Source organism: Amphiura filiformis, chromosome 11 (assembly GCF_039555335.1).
Source record: "Amphiura filiformis chromosome 11, Afil_fr2py, whole genome shotgun sequence".
NCBI lineage: Eukaryota > Metazoa > Echinodermata > Ophiuroidea > Amphilepidida > Amphiuridae > Amphiura > Amphiura filiformis.
This window is the reverse complement of record NC_092638.1, coordinates 28418859-28442874: the sequence shown is the minus strand read 5'-3', so window position 1 is coordinate 28442874 and position 24016 is coordinate 28418859. Positions and strand designations below refer to the sequence as shown.

The window sequence follows — 24016 nt, the reverse complement described above, 5'->3', positions numbered from 1 at the left end:
ACATTGCACTTTGAGGCACTGGAATGAGCTAGGGTGTGTTTAACAAATTTTAGACTTACAGTCTTTTATGTCACAGTGGGCCTTTATATCCCATTTTTTAAAGACATTTCTTGTTTTGATGTTGTCTCTGTCATTTGTGCAACAATTATTGCCACACAAACTTCTCAAGATTGCCAAGCATTAAAAACAATTTACTTGGGCCTCTATATCCCATTTTTTAAAGACATTTCTTGTTTTGAGGTTGTCTCTGTCATTTGTGCAACAATTTATTGCCACGCAAATTTCTCAAGATTGCCAAGCATTAAAAACAAAATCCCACAGAATGACAGTTTCATTGTTTTGGTTTATACAACGAGGTAGAACCAAAGAGTACTGACTCTGCAATGTTTTAATGTGTCGTTTATGGAGAGCAAATAGCGTACATCTCAATAATTTCACCACAGACCCTAGAAAAAGTGGTTTTTAGGGTCTGTAATTTTACTATGCGCCGGGACTATGCTCTTTGATTCAAAGCACACTGTTGTTTACATTCTGTGTGTAATGTGTTGAGCCAAAAGCATGTGACAAGCACCGAGTGTGCAAACCTAAACGCTAAAGATACAAATTATCGTTCCATTTTGGGCTTTCCCGAAAAACACTAGTATACATACTATTTATCCTCCATGAACGACAAACCAATATGGCAGATACCATAGCATTATGCACAGGGCAATTTTGAGTCGGTACTCAGCCGCGGATCCAGAGAACAAAAAAATACGGGGGCGACAAACCATGGCCATGGAAAGCGAAGTCATCAGCGTCAGCTTAAGCGACGCAGAGGGGGGGTGTCTGAGGGGGATGTGCTCCCCTCAGAAGTGAGCAACTTTTGCAGAATGAAGACCTAATTGAAGGCATTTGGTGGACCATTTTGACACAATTATTGTGTAAAATTTGAGTTTGGAAGAGCAGAAAATTTGTGAAATGACCATGACTGCTCATTTAAAATTTGTGGACAAGTATATTGTATAAATTCAATTGCTTTAAACATAAAGTTCCGGGTCCAAAGTATAAAGAAACAGGCAACTTATTTATACATACGCAGGGGTGTCTGTGGGGGATGTTCCCCTAGAAGTTGGAAAATTTTGCAAAATGAAGCCATTTGGTGGACGATTTTGACACTATGATTGTGTAAAATTTAGTTAGATAAAGTTCGGAAATGTGTGAAAATGAAGGCCCAATCGAAGCCATTCGTGGACCATTATTCACTGTAGGCCTAATCATTAAGTCATTACTTCAAACAATATAGGCCTATTAAAGTGTACGAGTGTCCAAAACAAAAGCGAAAACGGGCAGTTGTTTACGCATAGGCCTATCCGCATATACGTGGGGCGTCTGAGGGGGGAAATTTTGCAAAATGATGGCCCACTTGAAGCTATTTGGTGCACCATTTTTACACTATTTATATCATTGCTTTAAACAAAAAAGGGCCCGAACACAATTTGCAAAATTTTAAATGTTACACTGGTCCACTGACCATGCTGAGACACATTGTAAGACTTGAGAAACACAATTAGGCCTACTAAACCATGCATGGATTGAAGTCAGCATTGACTCTGGCAATGCCTAAAATAATCACAAGCGAAGGCCTATAACCTACGCCTATTAGGCCTTCGATCGACCCGACTGTGCAGTTTTTAGGCACGGGCCTACTCAATTTCGCGCAATGTAACCTTTCTCTTCTCTTTTTCTTGCTTTTCTCTTCTCTTTTCTCCTTTTCTTTTCTCTCCTTTCCCGTTTTGACGGGGCGCTACCCATCTTTCCTACTTTTGCTATTTTTACGGGGGCGCGCGCCCCCTCCGCCACCCCCTGGATCCGCACCTGGTACTCTTTGCATATAATCTCTTTGGTTTATGATTTATATAACATCACTTGGTCATTACTTTTGGCAAAGAGGCGCGGTTAATTTTTTGCTAATAATACATACCGGCATAATGCCGCACCACATTAATGTGCTTGTAAAATAATAGTTGCTATACATTCAAAATCACACACAATATCCGCACACAGATTTTGGATAAATATATAACATTTAAAATTAAGATATTACATGGTAATAATGGTACACTAACATTTCGACTGCTCAATGCCAGACGCGGACAAGCGCAATAGCTGCCTTCTGTAGCTGACTAGCTGCCAGTGTAGATGAGGAGTACAATATACTGTGAGCAAATTGCCAAATGTTCACAGGGCAGCTATTGCACTTGCCCACTTCTGACACACATGTGTCTTGGTACGTCATGTATGTTGGAAACCCATGAGCAGCAGTGGTGCTGTGTCATGGTACTAGTATTTCTAGATCCCCAAATGGTACAATTTTCACTATTTGTTTTGGGTGGATGATGGAAAAGTTCATTTTTGGAATTTAGAATTCAGACCAGATATAAATCTAGCCCTACATAACTTCAACTCTCTCCATGCTGGTTTCAACAGCAGACGAAAAGTTCATTTTTTTTTTTAATTCAAAAATTTCAGAATCATACACATTAATGACCATATGTGACCGTACAGCACGAATGAGCCGTAAATGTCCTCAATTGTATTCTGAGTTACAGTGTAAAATGGGCATGAAGGTCATATTCATAGGTATTTCAATTTGGTGCTACGTGTATCTCATTAAATGAGGTACACGTAGCACCAAATTGAGGTACCTATGAATACGACCTTCATGCCCATTTTACACTGTAACTCAGAATACAATTGAGGACATTTACGGCTCATTCGTGCTGTACGGTCACATATTTGAATCAGCATGAAAATGCATTCAAATGAGTACAAACAAGCCTAGTATTGGTTCAGTGCTTCTTAAGATAGAACTTGATATTTTGAGAAAATATCTCACATATCTCCTAACATTCAACTGATATTTCCTATTTCAGAATAGACAGAGTATACATATCCATAACATTCACAACAAGATTCGAACCCCAGACCTGTCAGCTCCTCATCTCTTTCAATTCTGTTTTCATCTTTTTAGGTAAAGGAAGAACATCTATTGCACCATCGTCTTGTCGGGAGACATTTCTCAGAATTGTGGACAGACATTTGTCTTGCAGCTTCAGCTTTCGCGAACTCCGAATCCCAAGTTCGACTTCCGTTTCGGCAGCTGTGGATGAAGACATCGGGTAGAGCTCCTCCCCAACTTTGTGCAAATCTGAAGGGAAAAGGTGAAGACAAAAAGTTACACAACTTAGGTCAATGTGTCAAATAACCACTAATTTAAAAAAAATAAAAATTGATTATTTTTTGACTGGCTCAAGTTAAAAAACCCTACCTCGTTTCTAGAGGTAATTTTTAAAACATGGCAAAATGTTACTCTTTTAGGGTTATTTTTGTTTTAACCATGGACCCAAGTCTAAGGATATGGTTTTGTGAATAACTACACCATTTTTACAGTTTTGAGGCATTAAAACAAGAATTTTCTGTGACCTGCTCCCACAATATGAGCATGATGTCGCCAGGACACTATTATAGAAGATACAGTCCATTAAACATGACAAAATTTTATGCTCATTTTGAGAGAGCTGGTCACATTTATAATTGCTTTGAGTTTGAAATATGTCCATCAAGAGTTAAGTAGTACAGACAACGTGCTTAGCGCCCGGGGGGACCACTCATGTATAAAAGTTGTAAGCATCCGCATGAATTGACTTTCAAAAATGACCCTATGCTAGGATGTCGAAAATTTGTCAAACTAACCCTAAACAAGGATTTTACTCAAATAAAAACACCCTAAGCGAGGAATTGGTTTGAAATTTACCCTAAACAAGGATAGACAATATAAAAGTAAGCTTAAAATTGGCGCTGTTGAAGTCGGCTCTGATTAGTAAAATTGCTCAGAAACCACTCTTTTGTGCCGAATAGCTTGATAAATATGTCACCACTAATGCCCGTTAATTGGGTAATTTTAGAAAACTAAGCTAAGCAAGAATCATCCTTAAAAAACCTTCTTTGAGTAAAATGAGTGTTTTGAGACCCTAATCGCGGATCCGCGCGGATCCTTGTTTTGCTTTTTAAAACCACCCTAAATCCGTGTTTTCTTTCATGCGGATGCTTACAACTTTCATATATGGGGGCTTAGCGTGCGTTTTTGACAGCAAGTGTTACGTCATGCAATACACAATAACAATATACTTGAAATTTGGAGGTACTGTTTTCTCCTCCATGAGCGTCACACACACACATTTCGCCAATACTCTTTGGTTCTTATTGGCTATCTTACATATAAAATTTGTACATAGCCTACCACGGAATGCTACACCCAGATTGACTCCATTCTTGAAGAACGTCAACGTCCCTGTATACAAATTGAGTAGCATGCCTATCTTGGTATTGGTATCGTAGAATGGTTCACAGTATCTCTCCCTTCGTCCATTGTGCCATATGGTTCCTTTGTATGACAACCCCCAACTCTGTTCATCCTTGCCTGTTTTCATAAGATATAAGGGAGAAGAATGGTTCCTTGTTGAGTAGATGCTGTGATCAGAATCAAAAGCAGAACAGAAAATACCACTATTTTTGGGCAAAAAATGCCAAATTTTCAGATTTGTGCCCCACCCCAAATTTCACTTTTCTCCCCCATGGAAAGAAAAAAATCCTGGTGCTGCCACTGTGTATTCATTGGTCCATGCCACCAAAGTTCATTGTACTTAAATAAGTCTTTAATGTCCTTTAGTTTGGATTTCTTCTTGCCCCCTTGCCACCTGCCGTAATGCTGATACTTTGGGCAGAGGCGACATCACCACTGGCAGGGGAAATTCACAACTTTGATTTGGCTTTAATTATTCACAAGTCATGTAAATTGGCACAATTTTGGGCAAAATGTTCAATTTCTGGTAAAAAATGCTAACCTTTTTGCCCCGCCACCATTCAACCATAACTAAATAAAATTCCCCAAACATTTAAAAATGCTGGGTGAGAACAAACTAATTATGTAATTCCAAATGTCAAATGCAAAACCTCATATGTAACAAGTGGGCCCACTTACATAAACTTCATTATGTAATGATTTTGTCATTTTGGAGGAGATGCCAAAATCTGTTGAAATTAGGAGGGTTTACGTACAAAATATCAGGCAAGTATCAGAAGTGTGTTAGGGCATTTTCTTCAAGTTGGCATGCATAAAGGAATGTGATCAAAATTGCACATGTGAGGTTTATGATCAGGCCTGTACACAGGATTTTGTTTGGGGGTCCTGATTTTGAAAAAGTGGACTTTTTTCCCAAGGGGGGGGGGGCAATTTTGTGAAAAGTGGACTTTCTTTCCAAAATGTGGACATTTTTTGACGAAAACCCCGTAAAAAAACCTGACTTTTTTGCTCGCTACCCTCGCAAATTCTGAAATTTTGGGACTTTTTGTACATGTTGGCAAATGTGGGGGGTGGGGGGTCGCGACGCACCCCCTGTGTACTGCCCTGTTTATGATACTGATGGGTTGCATTTGACCTATAAAATTACATGCGAGGTTTTTCCCACCCTGCGACATGATTTATTAGATGAAATCATCACCATAGATATAGATATGAAAATGAAAATTAATATATGAAAATAAAGAAATTTATCCTTCACCAAAATGATACAAAACTATTATGATTTGTGTTATTTATTAGTAAAAAAGTATGTAAAAAAATGTATGTGAATTTGCTAACTAAATAGAAACATTTAATCATGCAGTATAAATTAATGCCCTTTGGAACCATCTCCGCACTACGGATATTGAAGTTCCCAATTTCTTTAAAAATTCACACATTGCAGAATATACTACAGTAAAAAAAAAACTCGCGAAAATAACCTTTTGCATTAGGTTTCTATTGTATCAATATCAAAACCGCGAAATTTAATTCTCGCGCAATTGACAAAATCTTCAAAATCACGAAAATATGTTCTCGCGAACATATTGACTTTTACAGTATACTATGCATTTATAAAATGAGTACAAACAAGTCCATTATTTGTTTAGTAGTTTTTGCTAGCTTACAAAATATAATAAAGGTGTTGAATTTGAATCCAGTACACAAAATGCTAAAATATTTGCCCCAGGAATTGTCAAAATCAGATCAATTGTCATTCACAAAATAACATTGTGCTACTTAAAGGGGTATTTTGTGATCCTAGCATCCTTTTTTGGTGGGTGCGGCGTGCCGCACCCACCCTGTATTCTCTGACTATTGACCTACTTTTTCACATGCCGCAGTGTTGAGAAAATATTTGTGCCGGTTATATCCCAAACACCCACAGAGGTGATAGTTTACGGCGGGTTTTGTAATTATTACTTGATTTTGATATGTAAGTAATACGATAAAGTCGTCATAGGCAGTAATGTGTTTGTATTAAAAGAAATAACAAAAATAATTATTTAAGTAAAAGAAATACTATTTGGAAATTGCAGCAAGATTTGCAGATGTTTTTATTTGAACAGTACCAGTTCACCAGTTTTGCTAGTTTTCCTAATCTTTGGGCTAAATTAATAGCATCGTGAAACCAAACAGTCAATTAATTTATGTCAACATTTCCTTGTTTGACATCGCATGCAAACATTATCTTATTTACATAATGGTTTTGACCTCGAGTCATGAGTGGTGATTCATTGTTTAGGCCAAGTAAATAAATAACGTGTATATCGTCCCCGCCTCTCCGATTTTTTGGAGATTTTCAAATAATTTAGTTATTTTTCCTATTTGCTTCCTTACTTTGTTTATAAAATTGTTGTGATGAAATGACATGTTTAGAAGTTCTTGGTTATCATTTATAAACACATTGCAAACACTTTCTTCAAGCTAGGGGTAGGGCTTTGGGGAAAGAACAAAAATATTAGGGGCCTCCCCGATTTTATGATGTGTTGACAAACATTTGCCATTGCAATTTTACACAGAAATGAATGGTAAAACAATAACACGATAACAAATAATAAGGACCTCCCTCACCAATTTTTGAAAAAGTCCGGACATATACATTTTTTTTACTTGGCCTTAATTGGCATACTCCTCTAAATATTTTACCGCAAAGTCCTATGGTGGAGGGCTATTTTGTTGTGTAGTCCTACAAAGGTGAGTGACTAAAAAGTAGCCTGTTGGTACATGTTTTACCGTACAGTCCTATGGCGTGGGTTTTTATTTTTTATTTTGTTGTCCTAATTGATTGCTCTTAGTTCGTTATTTATATAACTTCAAACACAAACCTTCTTAGGGATGCACCATTAGATTCTCAGGGTGGGGTAGGAAGTTTTTCAATGCTTCCTTACTTTGTTTATAAAATTGTTGTGATGAAATGACATGTTTAGAAGTTCTTGGTTATCATTTATAAACACATTGCAAACACTTTCTTCAAGCTAGGGGTAGGGCTTTGGGGAAAGAACAAAAATATTAGGGGCCTCCCCGATTTTATGATGTGTTGACAAACATTTGCCATTGCAATTTTACACAGAAATGAATGGTAAAACAATAACACGATAACAAATAATAAGGACCTCCCTCACCAATTTTTGAAAAAGTCCGGACATATACATTTTTTTTTTTTACTTGGCCTTAATTGGCATACTCCTCTAAATATTTTACCGCAAAGTCCTATGGTGGAGGGCTATTTTGTTGTGTAGTCCTACAAAGGTGGGGGACTAAAAAGTAGCCTGTTGGTACATGTTTTACCGTACAGTCCTATGGCGTGGGTTTTTATTTTTTTATTTTGTTGTCCTAATTCGATTGCTCTTAGTTCGTTATTTATATAACTTCAAACACAAACCTTCTTAGGGATGCACCATTAGATTCTCAGGGTGGGGTAGGAAGTTTTTTAATTTAATTAAAAAAATTCACCCACTTCATGAGCAAAAAAAACTTTCCCCACCAACTATAAAAAATAAAAAACTTTCCCCAACCCCAACTTCCTACCCCCCCTCTCAGTATCAAATGGTGCGTCCCTTAGTTTAATTCATTCAATCAAAATTTCACTCCTCTGCTAATGATGACAAGTGATAATCGAAGTAATACTGCATTAGGCCAAATACAAAAATAAACATGTTTCACGCCCCCTCCCTCCTTTTTGGAGGTTTCTTCAGTTATATTTTTATATTTTGCAATTCAGTTATAACTTTTTAAAAATTATGTCTAGGGAGTTGAGATGCTTTCTATAGCCTTCTCAATATACAAGAAACAATTTGGAAGGTTTCGAGATCATTAGAGGGGCAAAACAACAAATAAAAAGAGGCCTCCTCCTTTTTGCAGGCATTATTGTGCACGCTAAAATAGCTCTAAATATGGGTATTTACATCGATTCTGCGATACAAAATAAAAAGGCCCTCCTACTCCTTTTTTTCAAAAACCTGGACGTGAAACATGTTTTTTATTTTACTTGGACTTATCAATATGGAACTACACCTTTATCTTGACAATTCATTTGCTCGCCTCTATTCCTTTTAAAGGAATTTTTATTTATTGTGAACTTGACTTACTCATTCTTTCATTTCTCTTGACAATTTTTCATTTGCCCACCCTATTCCTTTTAAAGGAATTTTTATTATGACATTTTTCAGTAGATATCAGTCAACCAAAAAGTTTATTCCCAAAATTTCAGTTGATTCTGATTTTGCATTTGTAAATTATAAGCTAATACATGTATGATTGACACTGCTCCATAGGTCACTATTGTAATTTCGTTGAGATGGTGTACCAGAACGTAATTCAAATTTGATGATATTTTTGCTGAACAAATTAATCTGCAAGAATTTTTTTGTACATAAACATTATGTAGCTAGATGTTTACAGTGGTATAAAATTCTCAACTTTTTTTGAGAAAGTGGGGGGATGCAGAGGCTGTGGATCACAAAATGCCCTTTTAAATCATACATTTTGTGGTTTAATTGTTTTCAGCGGAACTGAATAAATGTGCTACATTCAATACATAATGTAAATTTTAATTTGTATGTTCAACTTCATTGGAAACTACCAGGAGCTCATAAAAGGATAAGAAATCACCAGAATTTACTCAAAAATGGACAAAAATAAAACTAATTTATTGTAATAATTTGGCATTGAAACATATAGTATGATATACCATCATATTCCAGTTGATGTGACTATTAGAAATAAGAAAAAGAAAAAAAACATTGAAAAAAAAATAATAACAGCTACATAAAAAATAAATGTGAATAAACAACAGTTTACCCAAAACAGTGGGGTATATTAGAGCCGAGCGCACAACATACCACCACCAAAAATACATCAATGCCGCCCGCCCCTAGCTAGGTCTGGTCTCGATCGACTAGTTGTAGCGGTTGGGCAACGATAGTAGAATCTGATGAATTAAAGCAAGAATTTACAGTGAAGCAGTTTGTAGATTCTTTTGTCATTTTCATTCGGACAAAGCATACAATGTATAGGTGTTTATCTTGGTGCAGTGATTTAAGTAAAAAGTTGTATGTTTTAACATTTGAAATAAGGAAAAAATTTGAATCAAGAAATAAAGAATCACGCACCTCACTAGCCAAATGTTATAGTGTCTAGCGGTGGTTTGGGGGCTTTAGTTCACCCAGGTTTTATGAAAAATCATTCAAAATCAGTTTGTAGATTCTTTTGTCATTTTCATTCGGACAAAGCATACAATGTATAGGTGTTTATCTTGGTGCAGTGATTTAAGTAAAAAGTTGTATGTTTTAACATTTGAAATAAGGAAAAATTTGAATCAAGAAATAAAGAATCACGCACCTCACTAGCCAAATGTTATAGTGTCTAGCGGTGGTTTGGGGGCTTTAGTTCACCCAGGTTTTATGAAAAATCATTCAAAATCAGCCTATTTGGGGCTTATTTCAGCCACTCAATCAGCCTCCCCCACTTCCAGAACACACACCCCCCAGGTAGCCAGTTTCTGGACACACCTATATATTACACAGTTCAAATACTGTTCAACAAAACTGAGTTTTTCTTGGAATTAATACTGTTCATTTCAATCTTTAAATTCATGGCTCTGTGTATAATTATATTTCACAACATAGTATGCTTTGCAATTTAAAAATGACAAAAAAGAGTTTAAGGAAAATAGCATGCATGTGTAATAGCCTATTAAAGGTAGGTGCTCGGATTTTCTTTCTTTTTTTCCTTCTTTCTTTCTTTCTTTCTTTTTTCATTCCTTTCTTGCTGTGCCTATCTTTCTGTTCTTGATCTAGATGTTTTATAATATGGATATTAAGGTACAGCATTATCATGAACTTCAGACTTTATCATAATAACATTAATGTCTGATGTCGATGTCCAGTTGAAACAAAACAGAAACAAGTTCTGGAAACCGAACTGTGATCCAATGAATATGAATGAGAATAAATATATTAAGAATGATCATTATTTTTTATCTTAAAAAAATAGTTTTCACTGTTGTAATGTATTACAGCATTAATGTGCGATTTGCATTAAAAATAGATTCTTATTTTGTTCTCAAAATTTTGGGTCAAACAAATGAGGTAAAACAGAGAAAAATACCATTTCATTCCAGCAGCATATCGTCAGCCTGCTACGCTTATTGCTAATAAGTCATTTTTTGTAATTTTGAGAACAAAGAACAAAATGTGGTTCAAGCATGCATCAGTTATGTAATCACCCTAATTATTTTGGATTATTCCCTTTCATTTTGTATCATTATCATTTGTTCTTGTGCAAAGATTGGGGAATAAATATGTTTAAATGCATGCTTGAACCATATTTTGTACTTTGTTCTCAAAATTACAAAAAATGACTTAGGCAATTAGCGTAGCAGGCTGATGATATATCGTCTACCGTGTGTATTCAGTGCATCAATTGAGATTGATCTTCTTAATATACTGTAGCTTCACGCATGAACGTATATGAAATAATTATGTACAACATGTAGCAGCATAGTAATTAATGCACAAATAGTTAATTAATATGTTAATGATTCTGTTTGGATATCAGCTGGGTTCCAGTGGTTGGCGAATAAACCTAAAATCCTGGGTTCATTATAAAACCTCTCATTTTACTGTCAGGCTTTGTCTTTTACAGGGTTGTACATCATTGGGTTTGGTATTACAGTCATACAAAAAGTAGAAATTCACAAAAAATTGAGGGCATTGCTGCAAATTGCACATTATTACATGGCAAACTGTTATAGATACTTGATACATATTTTTGCATTCATAGCACTTAGTGTATGACCAGACCCAAGTTGAAGAAAGGATATATTAATAGAAATGGTGAATTATCAATTAAAAATCAGTAGTTTAAAGAAGGTAAAATGATGGATTAATTAAAGATAAGCTTCAAGTTAATTAAGAGGACCATGGATAACATTAATTACATATAAATTATTGGTAAGTAACTTGGCCTTGAGTACAATTAAGTAAATTGAATATTCGACTTCATGTTTTCATTACTTCAGTGAATAATGCAAGTTATCCTCTGTTCTGCCATTAGGCCCAGCTGAATTGATATAGACCTCTCACTGTATTATTACAACTTTTGTAATCACCAACTTAAATTTCAAATACAGCCAGTCACAGGCAGACTGTACCATGATAAGGCCATCTTAATTTAATAGTTTGTCTCAAAGCCCTACAAGTTGCAAACCTAATGCGGAATGCGTTTTTTTTCCTTCCTTTTTTTTAACGTTTTTTTTAAATCTGTGGGACAAGCTTTTAAACAAGAATAGACCACCTTTTTATCTGCCAAGGAGATTTCACTGCAGTCAAGATAAAGAAGTTTATTGAGATTTACAATTTATGCTATACTGTTTTGATGTCTGACAATGTCAGATGTGATATTTTTGTGTGGCGGATTTGAAGAAAAAAAAGCGGAAAAAATGAAATTTACTCAACCAGCAGGAGTGTAACGTGCAAAAAGCGGGCAATTTTACTAATGTGCACGGGGGCTTTGAGACAAACTATAAATTAAGATGGCCCCCTGAGCACTACCTGTCGATCTAACACTGCCTCTGATTGGTCAATTACATGATATCTTCACTTTAATCGCCAATCAGAATGGAGCTTTGCAAATAATTTTTGCGTGGTGAAATTATTCTAACAATGTTGCTGATTGGTCCAATTGAATATGAAAACTACTTTTTCACCAATCGGCAGGTAGTTCTCATGGGGTTAAATTCCTGCAACCATGGACCATGAATATGGAAAATTCATAGAGTATACATTAGACATTCTTGGTAAGGGAAACTGCAATAATTATCAGCCACTGAGAGTAAAATTTCCAAACCTGTGTTCCAAAAATTGCTTCGCCCCTCTTGGTCTGCCAGAAATTGTTCCCCCTTTCCATCAGCCAACCACAAATTGCTTGCTCCCTCTCTTTTTAGAGCATTAAATTTAAAAGGTGCCCCATGAATGTGTGCCAAAATTGGTAAAATTAGTTCCCTCCCCCTATGGCTTGCTAAATATTGCTTGCTCCCTTTCAGCTTGCCAAAAATCCCCCCTCCCCAATTTTAACATTTCCCCAGGGCTCATAATTATTGCTTAGCCCTAAAGAATGTTGCCAACCTGCCCTGTATAATTGATATATGATATACAAGGTAGGTAATGTGCTGCAAAGGGTACCAGAATAAATAATAAGTGAAAATTCAAAATATTTCTTGCTTTGCAATTTTCTTTGCAATGATTCATAGCATTACCTAACATATCGATAAACTGATAGTTATCCATATGCAACAGCGCCCTCTTGGTTCCCACGCCGACCATGACAGATGTCCCGCATACTGGTTCAGTAAATATGACCTCCCAGTAGTACTCGCCCTCGTTGAATCCTTTGGTCCCTCTTACACCAGCTGTACCATGGCTCTCAAAAATTGGATCTGTAAAAAAAATACTTTAAAACTTATGAAAGCTGATCTTGGTTCATTATTATTTGCTTGTTTGATTTTAAAGTAAGGATTGGCTAAAATTTGCCCGGACCTAAAAAATACCTGGACCCAAATCAGTTAGGGGCAGGGGTAGGGTTAGAGGGTGGGAATATGGGTGGACTATAATTATGCAATTCCACCAAAAACCTCTTGATTGTCCAAATGATTATTTGTATCAAGCATGCAAGTTCAGATACAAATTAATTATAGTTATCAAGTTCATTGATTCAGTTCAAAAGTAGAAAACTGGTATCCAACTTTTCTCTGAAAACCACACAAAAGTTCCTAGTTTTTATTGTTTAGGAGCAAAATTAACATGTGATTTTTCTTGTATTGTGTGCGCAAATTTAGCTTCATTTTGAAACAAATTGGCTGAAAGTTTGACATTAATCATGTTGCCTATGTGGAAATAAACTGACAGGTGATTGGAAGTTTAACATAATAATATCACTTATCCTACATGTATGTGTTGAAGTAAGCTGCCAGGTGATTGGCTGAAAGTTTTCATTATGTTTAAATATTAGCTGCCATGTGATTGGCTGCATGTTTGATATTATAATCACTTTATCTGTGTGAAAATAAGCTGCCAGTTGATTGGCTGACTCGGACAGTTTGGCATTAATCACTTTAGATGTTGAAATAAGCTCCCAGGTGATTGGCTGAAAGTTTGATATTATAATCACTTAATCTATGTGGAAATAAGCTGTAATGTGATTGGCTGAAAGTTTGTTTATCATTGTACCTATGGTGAAATAAGCTCCCAAGTGAGTGGCTGGAAGTTTGACATTAAATCACTTTACCTATATATTGCAATATGCTACCAAGTGATTGGCTGAAAGTTTGACATTAATCACTTTACCTATGTGGAAATATGCTGCAAGGTGATTGGATGAAAGTTTGACGTCACATGACTTGTGGTCACTATCCCAGCACCAGTTATCAGGACTGTATTCATCAAAACCTGGAATGCACAAGGATTGCACAGCCAGGGCTGTGGCTGAAAAGAACAAAAGTTAAACAAAGAAATTGTTAGTTGTTTATCCTACAGCTACTTCTTTTCTCTAGAGTGCACACCAGTAAACAAATCTCTTATGTACCCTTGGAAGAAAAATTAGTGTTTCGAAAAGTGAGAAAGTGCCATGTGACTTAAAGTAATACATTAGAAAAGGCTTAAACCCCAACCATATAGACCCTGATTCATATTTATTCCTCATTTAGGCGGGTAATAGATTGTCCATGAAAAATGTGCAGGATCTGACTTTTTTATGAAGATTTGGCTAAACTTTAAAAATGTGTTACATATCAAACACACCGAGCTATTTGTGAGCTGGCTTAAGCGGTGAGTGCTACCATAATTTATGGTGCTACAGGGTGATATAGTCAGCAATTTTCTGGGAAAAGTCATTGGACTCCATATGTTTTCTCTGAACTGCCTGTCTGACCTTCAACTGGCAGAAAGTGCATGCAAGTTATAAACAACTGAGTCGCTTCAACTCTCAGGTCAAGAGCATTACCAAGCCTGTTTGGGGCAGACAAGCACTTTTTCTGCAATTTTCCTATGGGATTTACTAAATCATCAAATTGATTAAGAGGGCACATGCCCTCACCCCCCCCCACCCCACCCCACCCTATGATGCTACACCAAAGGCCATGTATTTTCTCCTCATTTGCTTCTGCAATTTGTTTGTCTTCATGTTTAACGTTTGTTCAGAGAGATTGAAATGGCAATGCATCAAATTAGTTAATTGTGTTATTTTGTTATTGCTATCAGCAGTAGATAGCAAAAAAATACTAAAAATGATACCATGTAAATTAGCTAAGAGAAACCAGTCTAATTATGTTGACCTGTATCCAAATTTATGATATAACATAATTATATAAACATGAAAACATAAAAATTCTTTCATTCTATCTTCCTTGTAAAACTTCTTCTCTACCATATTCCCATTCCTTGAACTTAAACTTTCTTTCTTCAGTATGTGACACGATCTGCTCCATGGGGGCCAAAGGAAAATTGAGTTACTACTGGTACATGAATAATTAATAAATTAATATAGACCTACAAACTTTAGGCTATCATATACTGAAAACAACAAAGGTCTAGCATACTTGATTATAAAGTTCCGAAGTTTAGTGATATGTATTTTTTATGCAATTTACTCCATATTTTTACATTAATATCCCAATTTCAAATTTGCAGCCTTGTCTTTAGCCCCCATGGACCAGATTGTTGTATCAGGTAAAACTTCTGCAGTTGGGACAAAACAACCCAAATTAAATACTTTTTCCCATTCACTTTCCTTCCCTTTTTGGTCTGATCAACATGGCCTTATATACACTATGGACCACAATGGCCTCATCCCAATGGCATAGTTCAATAACCTCAATTAAACAATCATAGTGCAAAATATGACCTCAAGTTGCAGAGTATGAATTTTTGTACCCAAATTTTCAAAGGTCATTCAATGAATGTGCAAATGTATTGGGGTTAAAGAACTGTGCCCTGATAGATGAACATGTTGTGATCCTATCTAGTGATAGTTCCTGCAGAACAACAAAAATTCTTGCTGTTATCTGAAATGTTTATCTTGTAGCCTGGGACAATAAACAATTCATTTCACAATACAATCTGTGCCAGGTCAAGTTCGCCAGATTTGAACTGAAGTAAACCATGTCAATGAGTCATAGGGATCACTTTCACCACACATGACCTCCTATATAAAAGGTATTGCAATGTAAGCTTATACACTTCTCTATTTCTTGTTTTTTAAGCATGGTTTCATTTGAAAACACATAATGTCCCCATCAAAAACCAAAATGTTAATAAACAAATAATATATATATTACAGAGCAAAGAAACAAACTGGCTGAGCCTGAATGGCACATAATTTGTCATAATTATGCATGTTGCATGTTGGTACCCATGCAATGTATCTTAAAAGTGGGTATTAATAACATAGGCTTAGGAACCGCGAGGCTTGGGGGACTCAGCCCCCTTAATAATTTTGGTGCTGGGGCTGAAATACCTTTTAGTCCCCCCCAATAATCCCAGGTGAAGTAAAATAGAGGGAAAATGGGTGTTTGTGACCTATATTTTGCAAAATTGTCTGACTCCAAGGGGAAAAAAACCCTCGGGCACCCCCCAGGATGACCAACCAATTTTTTTTCAAGTTTCAGCCCCCCCCATGTTGCAAATCTTCCTGAGCCTATGAATAAAGAAAGCACACAGAGTTTCCTCAGATTTATGTCCCACAAATTTAAATAAGCCCTGATTTTGAAATCTGTAGTCATTTTTGGACAAATAATATTAGATTATCGGCACTCACAGTATGAGAGCATAAAAACTTTTCGAACCAGCATGTCTACATTAGGAGTAAAAAGGTCCCCCTTTACATTACCACATTTTAATTTTTTCAAATTTCACATTATTTTCATTAAGGGATCTGAAATGAGCATTTAGAGCGTTTCTGCAGTATTTTTTATGGGACATGAGAGCACCTCAGACCTATCGAATTGCATTCTGAATACGAAGCATGTATGTCTTTCTGATATCAAATAATTTTCATTTTTTGAAAATTACAATATAATACAAATTTTATGACTAATTATACAAATTTGATATTTTTCCAATTTTTTATATATAACAATCCTCGAAGTAAATTTTATAATCTAATGATATATTCTTAAAGTGTATGTAGCTGGGAGGAAAAGCCGATGATCAATTGAAAATTTTGACCTTTTATATTGAAGATATGGATTTCCCCCCAGACCTATTTTTTTTTGGTGTTTTGGGAAAAAAATCCATATCTTCAATACTGAAAAGGTCAAAATGTTCAATTGATCATCGGCTTTTCATCCCACCTACATATATACACTTTATGTATAAATCATCAGATTTATAAAGTTTACTTCAAGTACTGTTAAATATCAAAAATATAAATTTTTAATCATTTGCCATAAAATGTGTAAATTACATTGCGAATGTCCCACAATAAATACTGTCCAAACGTTCATACCCCACCCCTTAAGAAAACAAAATATGTCTCAATTAAGGGGGTACTACACCCCTGTCCAATTTTGTGCCTATTTTTGCATTTTCTCAAAAATTATAGCACATTGGTGACAAGTAAGATATGTATATTATAGGGGCAAGGACTACAACTACTGTACTGAAAATTCAGCAACTCAAAGCAAGTAGTTATTGATTTATTGATCAAATATGGGTTTTCCTCATTTTTGACTGTAACTCCACAAATGTCGTCTGTGCTGAAATAAAATTTCCAGTGCAGTAGTTGTAGTCCTTGCCCTATAATATACATATCTTACTTGTCCCCAATGCGCTATAATTTTTGAGAAAAATGCAAAATGGGCACAAATTGGGCAGGGGTGTAGTACCCCTTAAAGCCTGCAAAGATTTCAAAAATCCAATGCATTTTTTCTTTCTTTTTGCTTGTTTCATAGGAACCATTGACTCAGACTAATCAAAATACCCAGTACCAGTTCTAAGCATATCTCTATATTTTGTAAAACTTGCTTGAAGCGTGAATTATATGTGTGAGAAAGATACTGGTTTTAGAGGTAAAATGCTGTCTCTTGTACACTATGTTTATCAAATTGTTGCTTGCAGTTTATAGTCATGAAAAGATGAAAGTACATGGAGGCTAGGAGATGTACGTAGCAGAGACAATTACCCTCTGTTTTAGCATGTACTTGTAACAAGGCATCTCATTGGTCCTGCTATTTTACATAACAATGGCTAAGTTCTCAGTTTATTGACTCATATCTTGGGAATTGACCCAAAGTAATAACAGTAAAAGACAACAAACATTTTTGCCCAATTAAACTTTGTAACTTTGCCTTGCAGAGATTCCTAAATGTATGATGATTAGACCTTACTGTGTTTGCTCAGAATACTTACTTTCACGTACTTGCCCCAGTACTTGCCCTACATCAACACCTGGATTCTTATTCAGGTATTCTGTTACACTAGGATCCACAACATGCTCATCTATCAGGGCACAGTTCTTTAACCCCAATACATTTTGCACATTCATTAAATGACCTTTGAAAATTTGGGTACAAACCTCATACTCTGCAACTTGAGGTTAAATTTTGCACTATGATTGTTTAATTGAGGTTATTGAACTATGCCATTGGGATGAGACCATTGGGGTCCATAGTGTTACTGGGTATTTATATTGACTGTTATTAAAAATGTTAAATTGCTGGTTTAAAACTATCCAAAGTTTAGTAAAAGTAAATTATTATGTAGGTTTTATACCAAGTTTCCCGTTTTAACAGTGACAATATGTTGAATGTTAATGAAAATGAGTCAAAATATAATAGGCTTTGAAATACATATCATCTGATATACCCAACAGGGATGTGTGAAGACTGACCCCTGCATATGACTTCAAAATGATTGAAGTTGAAATTCCCTGCAATGAGTCAAGAAGAGTAGATTTATTTTGTTTATCAATATATACCACTATAGGCCATCAGCGGAACTTTGTCCTTTTTGAGTACTCTTGTTTAAAAATTTTTCTTTCCCTGACTCAAACTAAAAATGAATGAAGTCCAAATAATCTTGAAATGGTCTCAACTTAAGTACCCCTGGTCCTAGCTCTCTCAGCTCAGCCCTCGAATTTTAGGGCAAGTTTATAATTGCCTTGAATTTTCACTGAAAAGGCAAGGCAGCACAGCAGTTTGTAATATTTCAAGAGGGCATCATGGCAACTGTTGAAAAAGGGCACCACGGCACTGTCTCAAAAATGAAGAAAACTGACACACACAAACATAGATCAATGATTTTATAATGAAGGGGCAGGGCTGGGGCACCGACGGCAACTTCATTAGAGGGCACGGCAAGTGACTGCCTTGGGTAAATGGCATATTTTGAGGGCATTACGGCAGTGGGGATGGGCACCTACGGCAAAATGCCATGGGTGCCGTGGGTTAATTCGAGGGCTGATTGCAATCTTCCCCTTTAACTTGCACTTCCTCCAGTGAAGCACTGCTGGACATTTTATTTGACCTAGATCACCAAATAAGGTACCCTGAAAACCACAGCTCAGTGGATCTAGGAAATAGGACAAATATGCTTCAGGAAATTATTCATAAAATAGAAAAAATGTTGGCCATGAAAAATGTACCACATGCAGGAATGTGTTTTTTACAAAGGATTTGGTGAATAAAATGAAAACTTAAAGTGATTCATGACACTGAGTGCTATAATATTAACTTTTTATCAACACGAATTGAATAAATTGTATGTTAATTGTTATACTTGAAAGTTGAAAAAGTAAAAAAGAATGGACCAACTCCAGAAACGATCGATGCAGGCAGGACAAGACCGAAATAGGCCTATAAATAATTTTATATCATATTAAATGGCATAAAATGAACACAAACAAATAAATTCAATTGAAAAAAGAATGAATAAACAACAACAGCGAATGAATTGAATGTGTATGAATGGATGAATATAAATGTTGAATGAATGAATGAATGAATGAATGAACAAATGAAAATATGAAGGAAGCAAACAAACAAACAAATGAACAAACCAATAAACAAACAAACATAATGTCTTAGGGTATAGCCTGGCTAAGTACTAAAGTTAAAAGTACTACATGTAACATGATTGATAATAGTGTCTCAAATATACACCAATATCAAATTTAACATTGAATCTCACATAACATTGATCAGACTGAGGATCTCAATAATTTTAGAAAACTATAAGAACAACTTACCATTCCTACTGGACTCCATACCACAAAAATCAAGCCTCCATTCAATATAAGAAATACAAATCTAACATATCAGTTCCCAAAATAGGCCTATCAGTTGCAATACACTGGAAATCAGCTGCCTCAATCTACTGTGTATACATGTACTAGTGGTATGATGATAATATTATCCCTGACTGGTTAATACTGTACTCTGATTGGTTGAGAAGGGACAACACCCACCTACTGCCCTCTACTCTACTATTTGCATACAGATTTCATGTGCTTGGTAAACATCCTGTGATAAACATAATGGTAAGCATGAGCAGGTAAACATGATGAACGTGCCAAGAATTATTTGATAGTGGGTCAAGGACCTTTCGTCAAATAAAAACACAATGTCAGCTCAGTCCAATATTCTTTGGTCAGATATTCAAGCCATTTTGCCAGGCCATTTTTAATCATAGCAATTTTTTTTTGGGGGGGGGGAGGTTCTGTAACAACGTCATGTGAAGCTCGGGTCCGAGTTTCACTTACAACTTTATCTATTTTAATATACAGTGTGATCCTTGCATTTGATATTTAAATGTCTATCTTTATCTTGTATAAAAGTTTTTCAATTTCCTCATATCAACACAACCTTTAGAAAACAAAAATACAGACTGGCTTCATATTCAGACCATATATGAAATTAAAATTTTCAAATGTCTGCCAAAAATTGCTTCCCTCCCATCGGTCTGCCAAAAATTGCTTGCCTCCTCTCTCAGCCTGCCAAAAATCTTTGTCCCCCCCCCCATGCTCATGCACAGCCCCTAATGCTGACTAACTGATGATTCACTTGTGTTTCTAAATGTTTTAGATTCTCTAGTGTTTCTCCACACATAGATCGGGGGAGGGTAAATCACCCCAATATTTTGACAAAGGGGGACGTTCCATACAATTACCACCCCCCATGTTTACACCTGTATGTGGGTTTTTGACCTAATTAACCTTTTACCAGTTTAGCTTCAATATGCCAGAAATCTACACTGGTGTTTCTCCCGGGGTGTTTCTACACTGCTACAGACAACAGAGAATGGTTTTCTGAAATATTTGGTTCAAAAAGTGAGTGTTGTTGACCAATTAAAAACAACCCTTTGATGTTTATATCTAATTCCAACTATCTGTGCAGCTCCCCAAATTCCATTGGGTGAAGGAAGTTTTTGATAACCAAACAAATAATCACTAACCCCCATTATCCACACCGCCTCGAGCTGTAGCCCTGCTAACAACAAAAAAAGGTCTAAGCATGTTCTCCATACTTTGCCACCCTTTTTCATTAATAATTCTTCTTGCCGCCTATTCTGTCCCGCCTTTTTTCTTTAATAACTCTACTTGCTGCCCCTTCATCTTCCGCCACTATACACTTCTTTTTTTGCAGCCCCTTGCTTTTAGCCCGGGGGAACGCACCCACAAAGCCACCCCCAAAATATGCGCAGGAGCAGCCTCCAAACCAGATCTCAACAAAGACCATGGGCACCACCCTCTACCAACAGCCTACAAGAAGTTACGTGGGTCAAATGGCCTTGGTTCATTGCCCACATCACGTGACCCAAGTAGCTGTACATCATCCAACACTACTCAAACCCCAGTACCGGTAAGAAGTGATGCTCCAATGAGCCACAAAAATTTCACATGTAAGAATAAGTCTTAAAATTTCTCTACATAATACAAAGAAACAACTATTCCACTTACCCATCCTCTAATACGAAGTAAATCACAGAATTCCTCTATGCGTAGATCAAGTTCACATGCAAATTGTGTGTGTTTTTGTGAGGAAAACTTGGTCGAGTGGACTCTGCAGAGTTCTATAAAGATATCAAAATTTTATTCAAAAAAATACAGGCACATTTAAAATGGACGTATACATTGTATTATGCACTAAGCATGTTTATACTGAGCACCTTGAAAATTACTGCACATTTATTTCTAGGCCTGGAAAAAATTGGCAATTTGGCAATCTCCTTGCCGGGAAATTTGGCCATTTGAAGGGTAATTTAGCTTTACTGAATAAAGAAAGAAATACATAAGAAAAGTTGGGAAATCCAGCTTAGTTGGAGGGAAATTTATCTCTATTGCCGGGAAATAAACATTTTTTCCAAGCCATGCATTTGAAATCCTCTTCACCGACAACCAGGTTGTTTCAGCTGCAGTAGCTGCACTGCAAAATCAAATGCTGGGTAACGATTCACTATTCACATATTTTGTGGGGAGTCCAGAAAATATTTTTGTGACCTTCAACTTTCTTCAAGGTCAAATTTTGATTGCTTACACTGTCTTGTAGTTTGTTACAGTTTAATTGACCTTACGTTGTCACCACTATTAAAAACCCAGAATTCTTCGCATGGAATGCATGTCATCTCATACAATGTATAACATGGGCAACATCATTATTTTTAGCGAAAAACAACTCCGCTCCACCTCATTGTTCTACTTTTAAATGATGTCACCTTGTGCATTCTGAAGATATTTGGCTATAAATAAGGTGTTTTTGGCCTCGAGTCATTTAGGGCTACCTAAATAATAGTAATACAGAAAACAAATTGGGAGTTTTTAGATGTTATTTTTGAAGGCCACTGCTTTTCCATTGACATACTGAAAGAGCCTTCAAATTTTGAGAACAGGCTATTAATGTATAGATTTTCAATATAAAGCCTTCAGCATTTATAGAAATTTTGACAATGAATGCTATAGATTTTCAATAATTGATTAAAATTTAAATCTTTCAAGATTGTAAACAAACTAAGCAGCCTGCAGAGTTGATTAGAAAATACTTGGCATAAATTTAATTTTGAAGATTTTTTGATTTTTTTTTTAAATTTTAATAAAATAGGCCTATAATTTTTTTTAAATATTTCAATTTAAATTATTGAACACCAAGGATTTCTCAAATTTAGTTTTTATTTCATCCAAGTTTATTACTAAATTAACACAAATATATACATGTATGTGAATCTTGTATGCCTACAGTACATATGGAACTATGGTATACAAGTGTATGGAGAAGAAAGCTCTGGAACATTAAAACATGATAAACCTTGGCTATGTACACGGTCACTGCTCATCTGGTCACTGCTTGGCTGCACACATACACCATCATGTACAGTACACCAGCTCGCATAGACTCGCTTGCCAGTCCTATAATTTTATACGCCGTACCTATAAGCTCGCACGAGTCACGTTCCACACATCGTGAGCTAAAAACCTATATTTCCCACTAAAACATGTCAATGTTCCCATCAAAAAAGCACTGCTCTTACCTGTATTTATTGACTCGATGATAACCAAGAACTAAAAAGTGAAAATTTGAGCTAAAATTGTTGCAGCCATAGATAGAGTTGACTCGATGACGCAGCTCTCCATCAGCTGATCCACAGTGGTTGTTGTTTACATCAATTTGAATGACGGGGTTGCGCGAGTCGAAAATTGGCTCTTATTTTAATTAGTGTTACTCCCCGCAAAAGCCCGGGGCAAAAGCTCGTTTCAAAGCGATTTTTTGTGCTTTAAAAGATGTCGCAGAGATACCAAAGTAAGAATTCAATATCAAAAACTATTTGAAAAATATTTTCAAAAATTACTTTTTGTTTTAAAATCGTGCTAATGTTTACAGATTTGAAAGAACAATAAAAATTTGCGGGGAGTAGATTTTATAAAAGAGATTTCAATAATAATATCACGTGATCCATGATCGCACGTATGATGTCAACAAACTTTCAGCGTTGATAGAGGTCGCATGACTGTGTGACACTCTATAAAAAAAAGTCTGAAATTCACCGAATTCACCATTTACCAGGAAATTCACAAAAGACACTTGAAATTTCTAATTTTCTATAAATTTGATTCTGTTTTGAATTAATTGTCACTGTAGGGGAAAAACGGGTTAAAAATTGGCCAGACTAGGATCATGAACGTTTATGGCGTTTCGACAGTATTTTTTGTGGGACATGAGACTGAGAGCACCTCAGACCAGAGAAGATCTATTCTCATCTTCTCTGCTTAGACGTATCGAATTGCATTCTAAATACGAAGCATGTCTTTCTGATATCAAATAATTTTCATTTTTGAAATTCACGATATAATACAAATGACAAATTTATTAAAATTTGATATTTTTCAAATTTTTCATATAACAGTCCTCGAAATAAATTTTATAAATCTAATGATATATTCTTTTAAAAAAGTGTATGTAGCTGGGAGGAAAAGCCGACGATCAATTGAAAATTTTGACCTTTTATATTGAAGATATGGATTTTTTCCCCAAAAGACCTATTTTTTTTTTGGTGTTTTGAGGAAAAAAATCCATATCTTCAATACAAAAGGTCAAAATTTTCAATTGATCGTCGGCTTTTCATCCCACCTACATACACTTTAAGT

At 35.8% G+C, this 24016-nt stretch overlaps 1 protein-coding gene across 2 annotated transcripts; it reads right to left on the bottom strand.

The window, feature by feature from the left end:
- Nucleotides 1-2786: 2786 nt before the first annotated feature.
- Nucleotides 2787-23019, bottom strand: LOC140164673 (SPRY domain-containing SOCS box protein 3-like). Of its 2 annotated transcripts, XM_072188023.1 has the most exons (6): nt 22903-23019; nt 21338-21450; nt 13732-13869; nt 12645-12824; nt 4283-4462; nt 2787-3190 (listed from the first exon to the last, which is right to left on the bottom strand). In XM_072188023.1, the coding sequence occupies exons 2-6, from the start codon at nt 21339-21341 to the stop codon at nt 2973-2975; spliced, it is 720 nt and encodes a 239-aa protein (XP_072044124.1). In that variant the 5' UTR covers nt 21342-21450; nt 22903-23019; the 3' UTR covers nt 2787-2972. The 2 variants fall into 2 exon arrangements, with proteins under 2 accessions (XP_072044124.1, XP_072044123.1); XM_072188022.1 differs by lacking the exons at nt 21338-21450; nt 22903-23019 and adding an exon at nt 19628-19766.
- Between the last annotated feature and the right edge of the window lie 997 nt (nt 23020-24016).

Excerpts from the sequence above, each read along its gene's own strand:
- LOC140164673 (XM_072188022.1), bottom strand. Across the intron at positions 12,825-13,731 it reads TGCAGCATATTTCCACATAG|ATCCAATTTTTGAGAGCCAT; the intron begins GTAAAGTGATTA and ends TTTTTTTTACAG. Across the intron at positions 4,463-12,644 it reads TCAGTTTATCGATATGTTAG|GCAAGGATGAACAGAGTTGG; the intron begins GTAATGCTATGA and ends TTATGAAAACAG.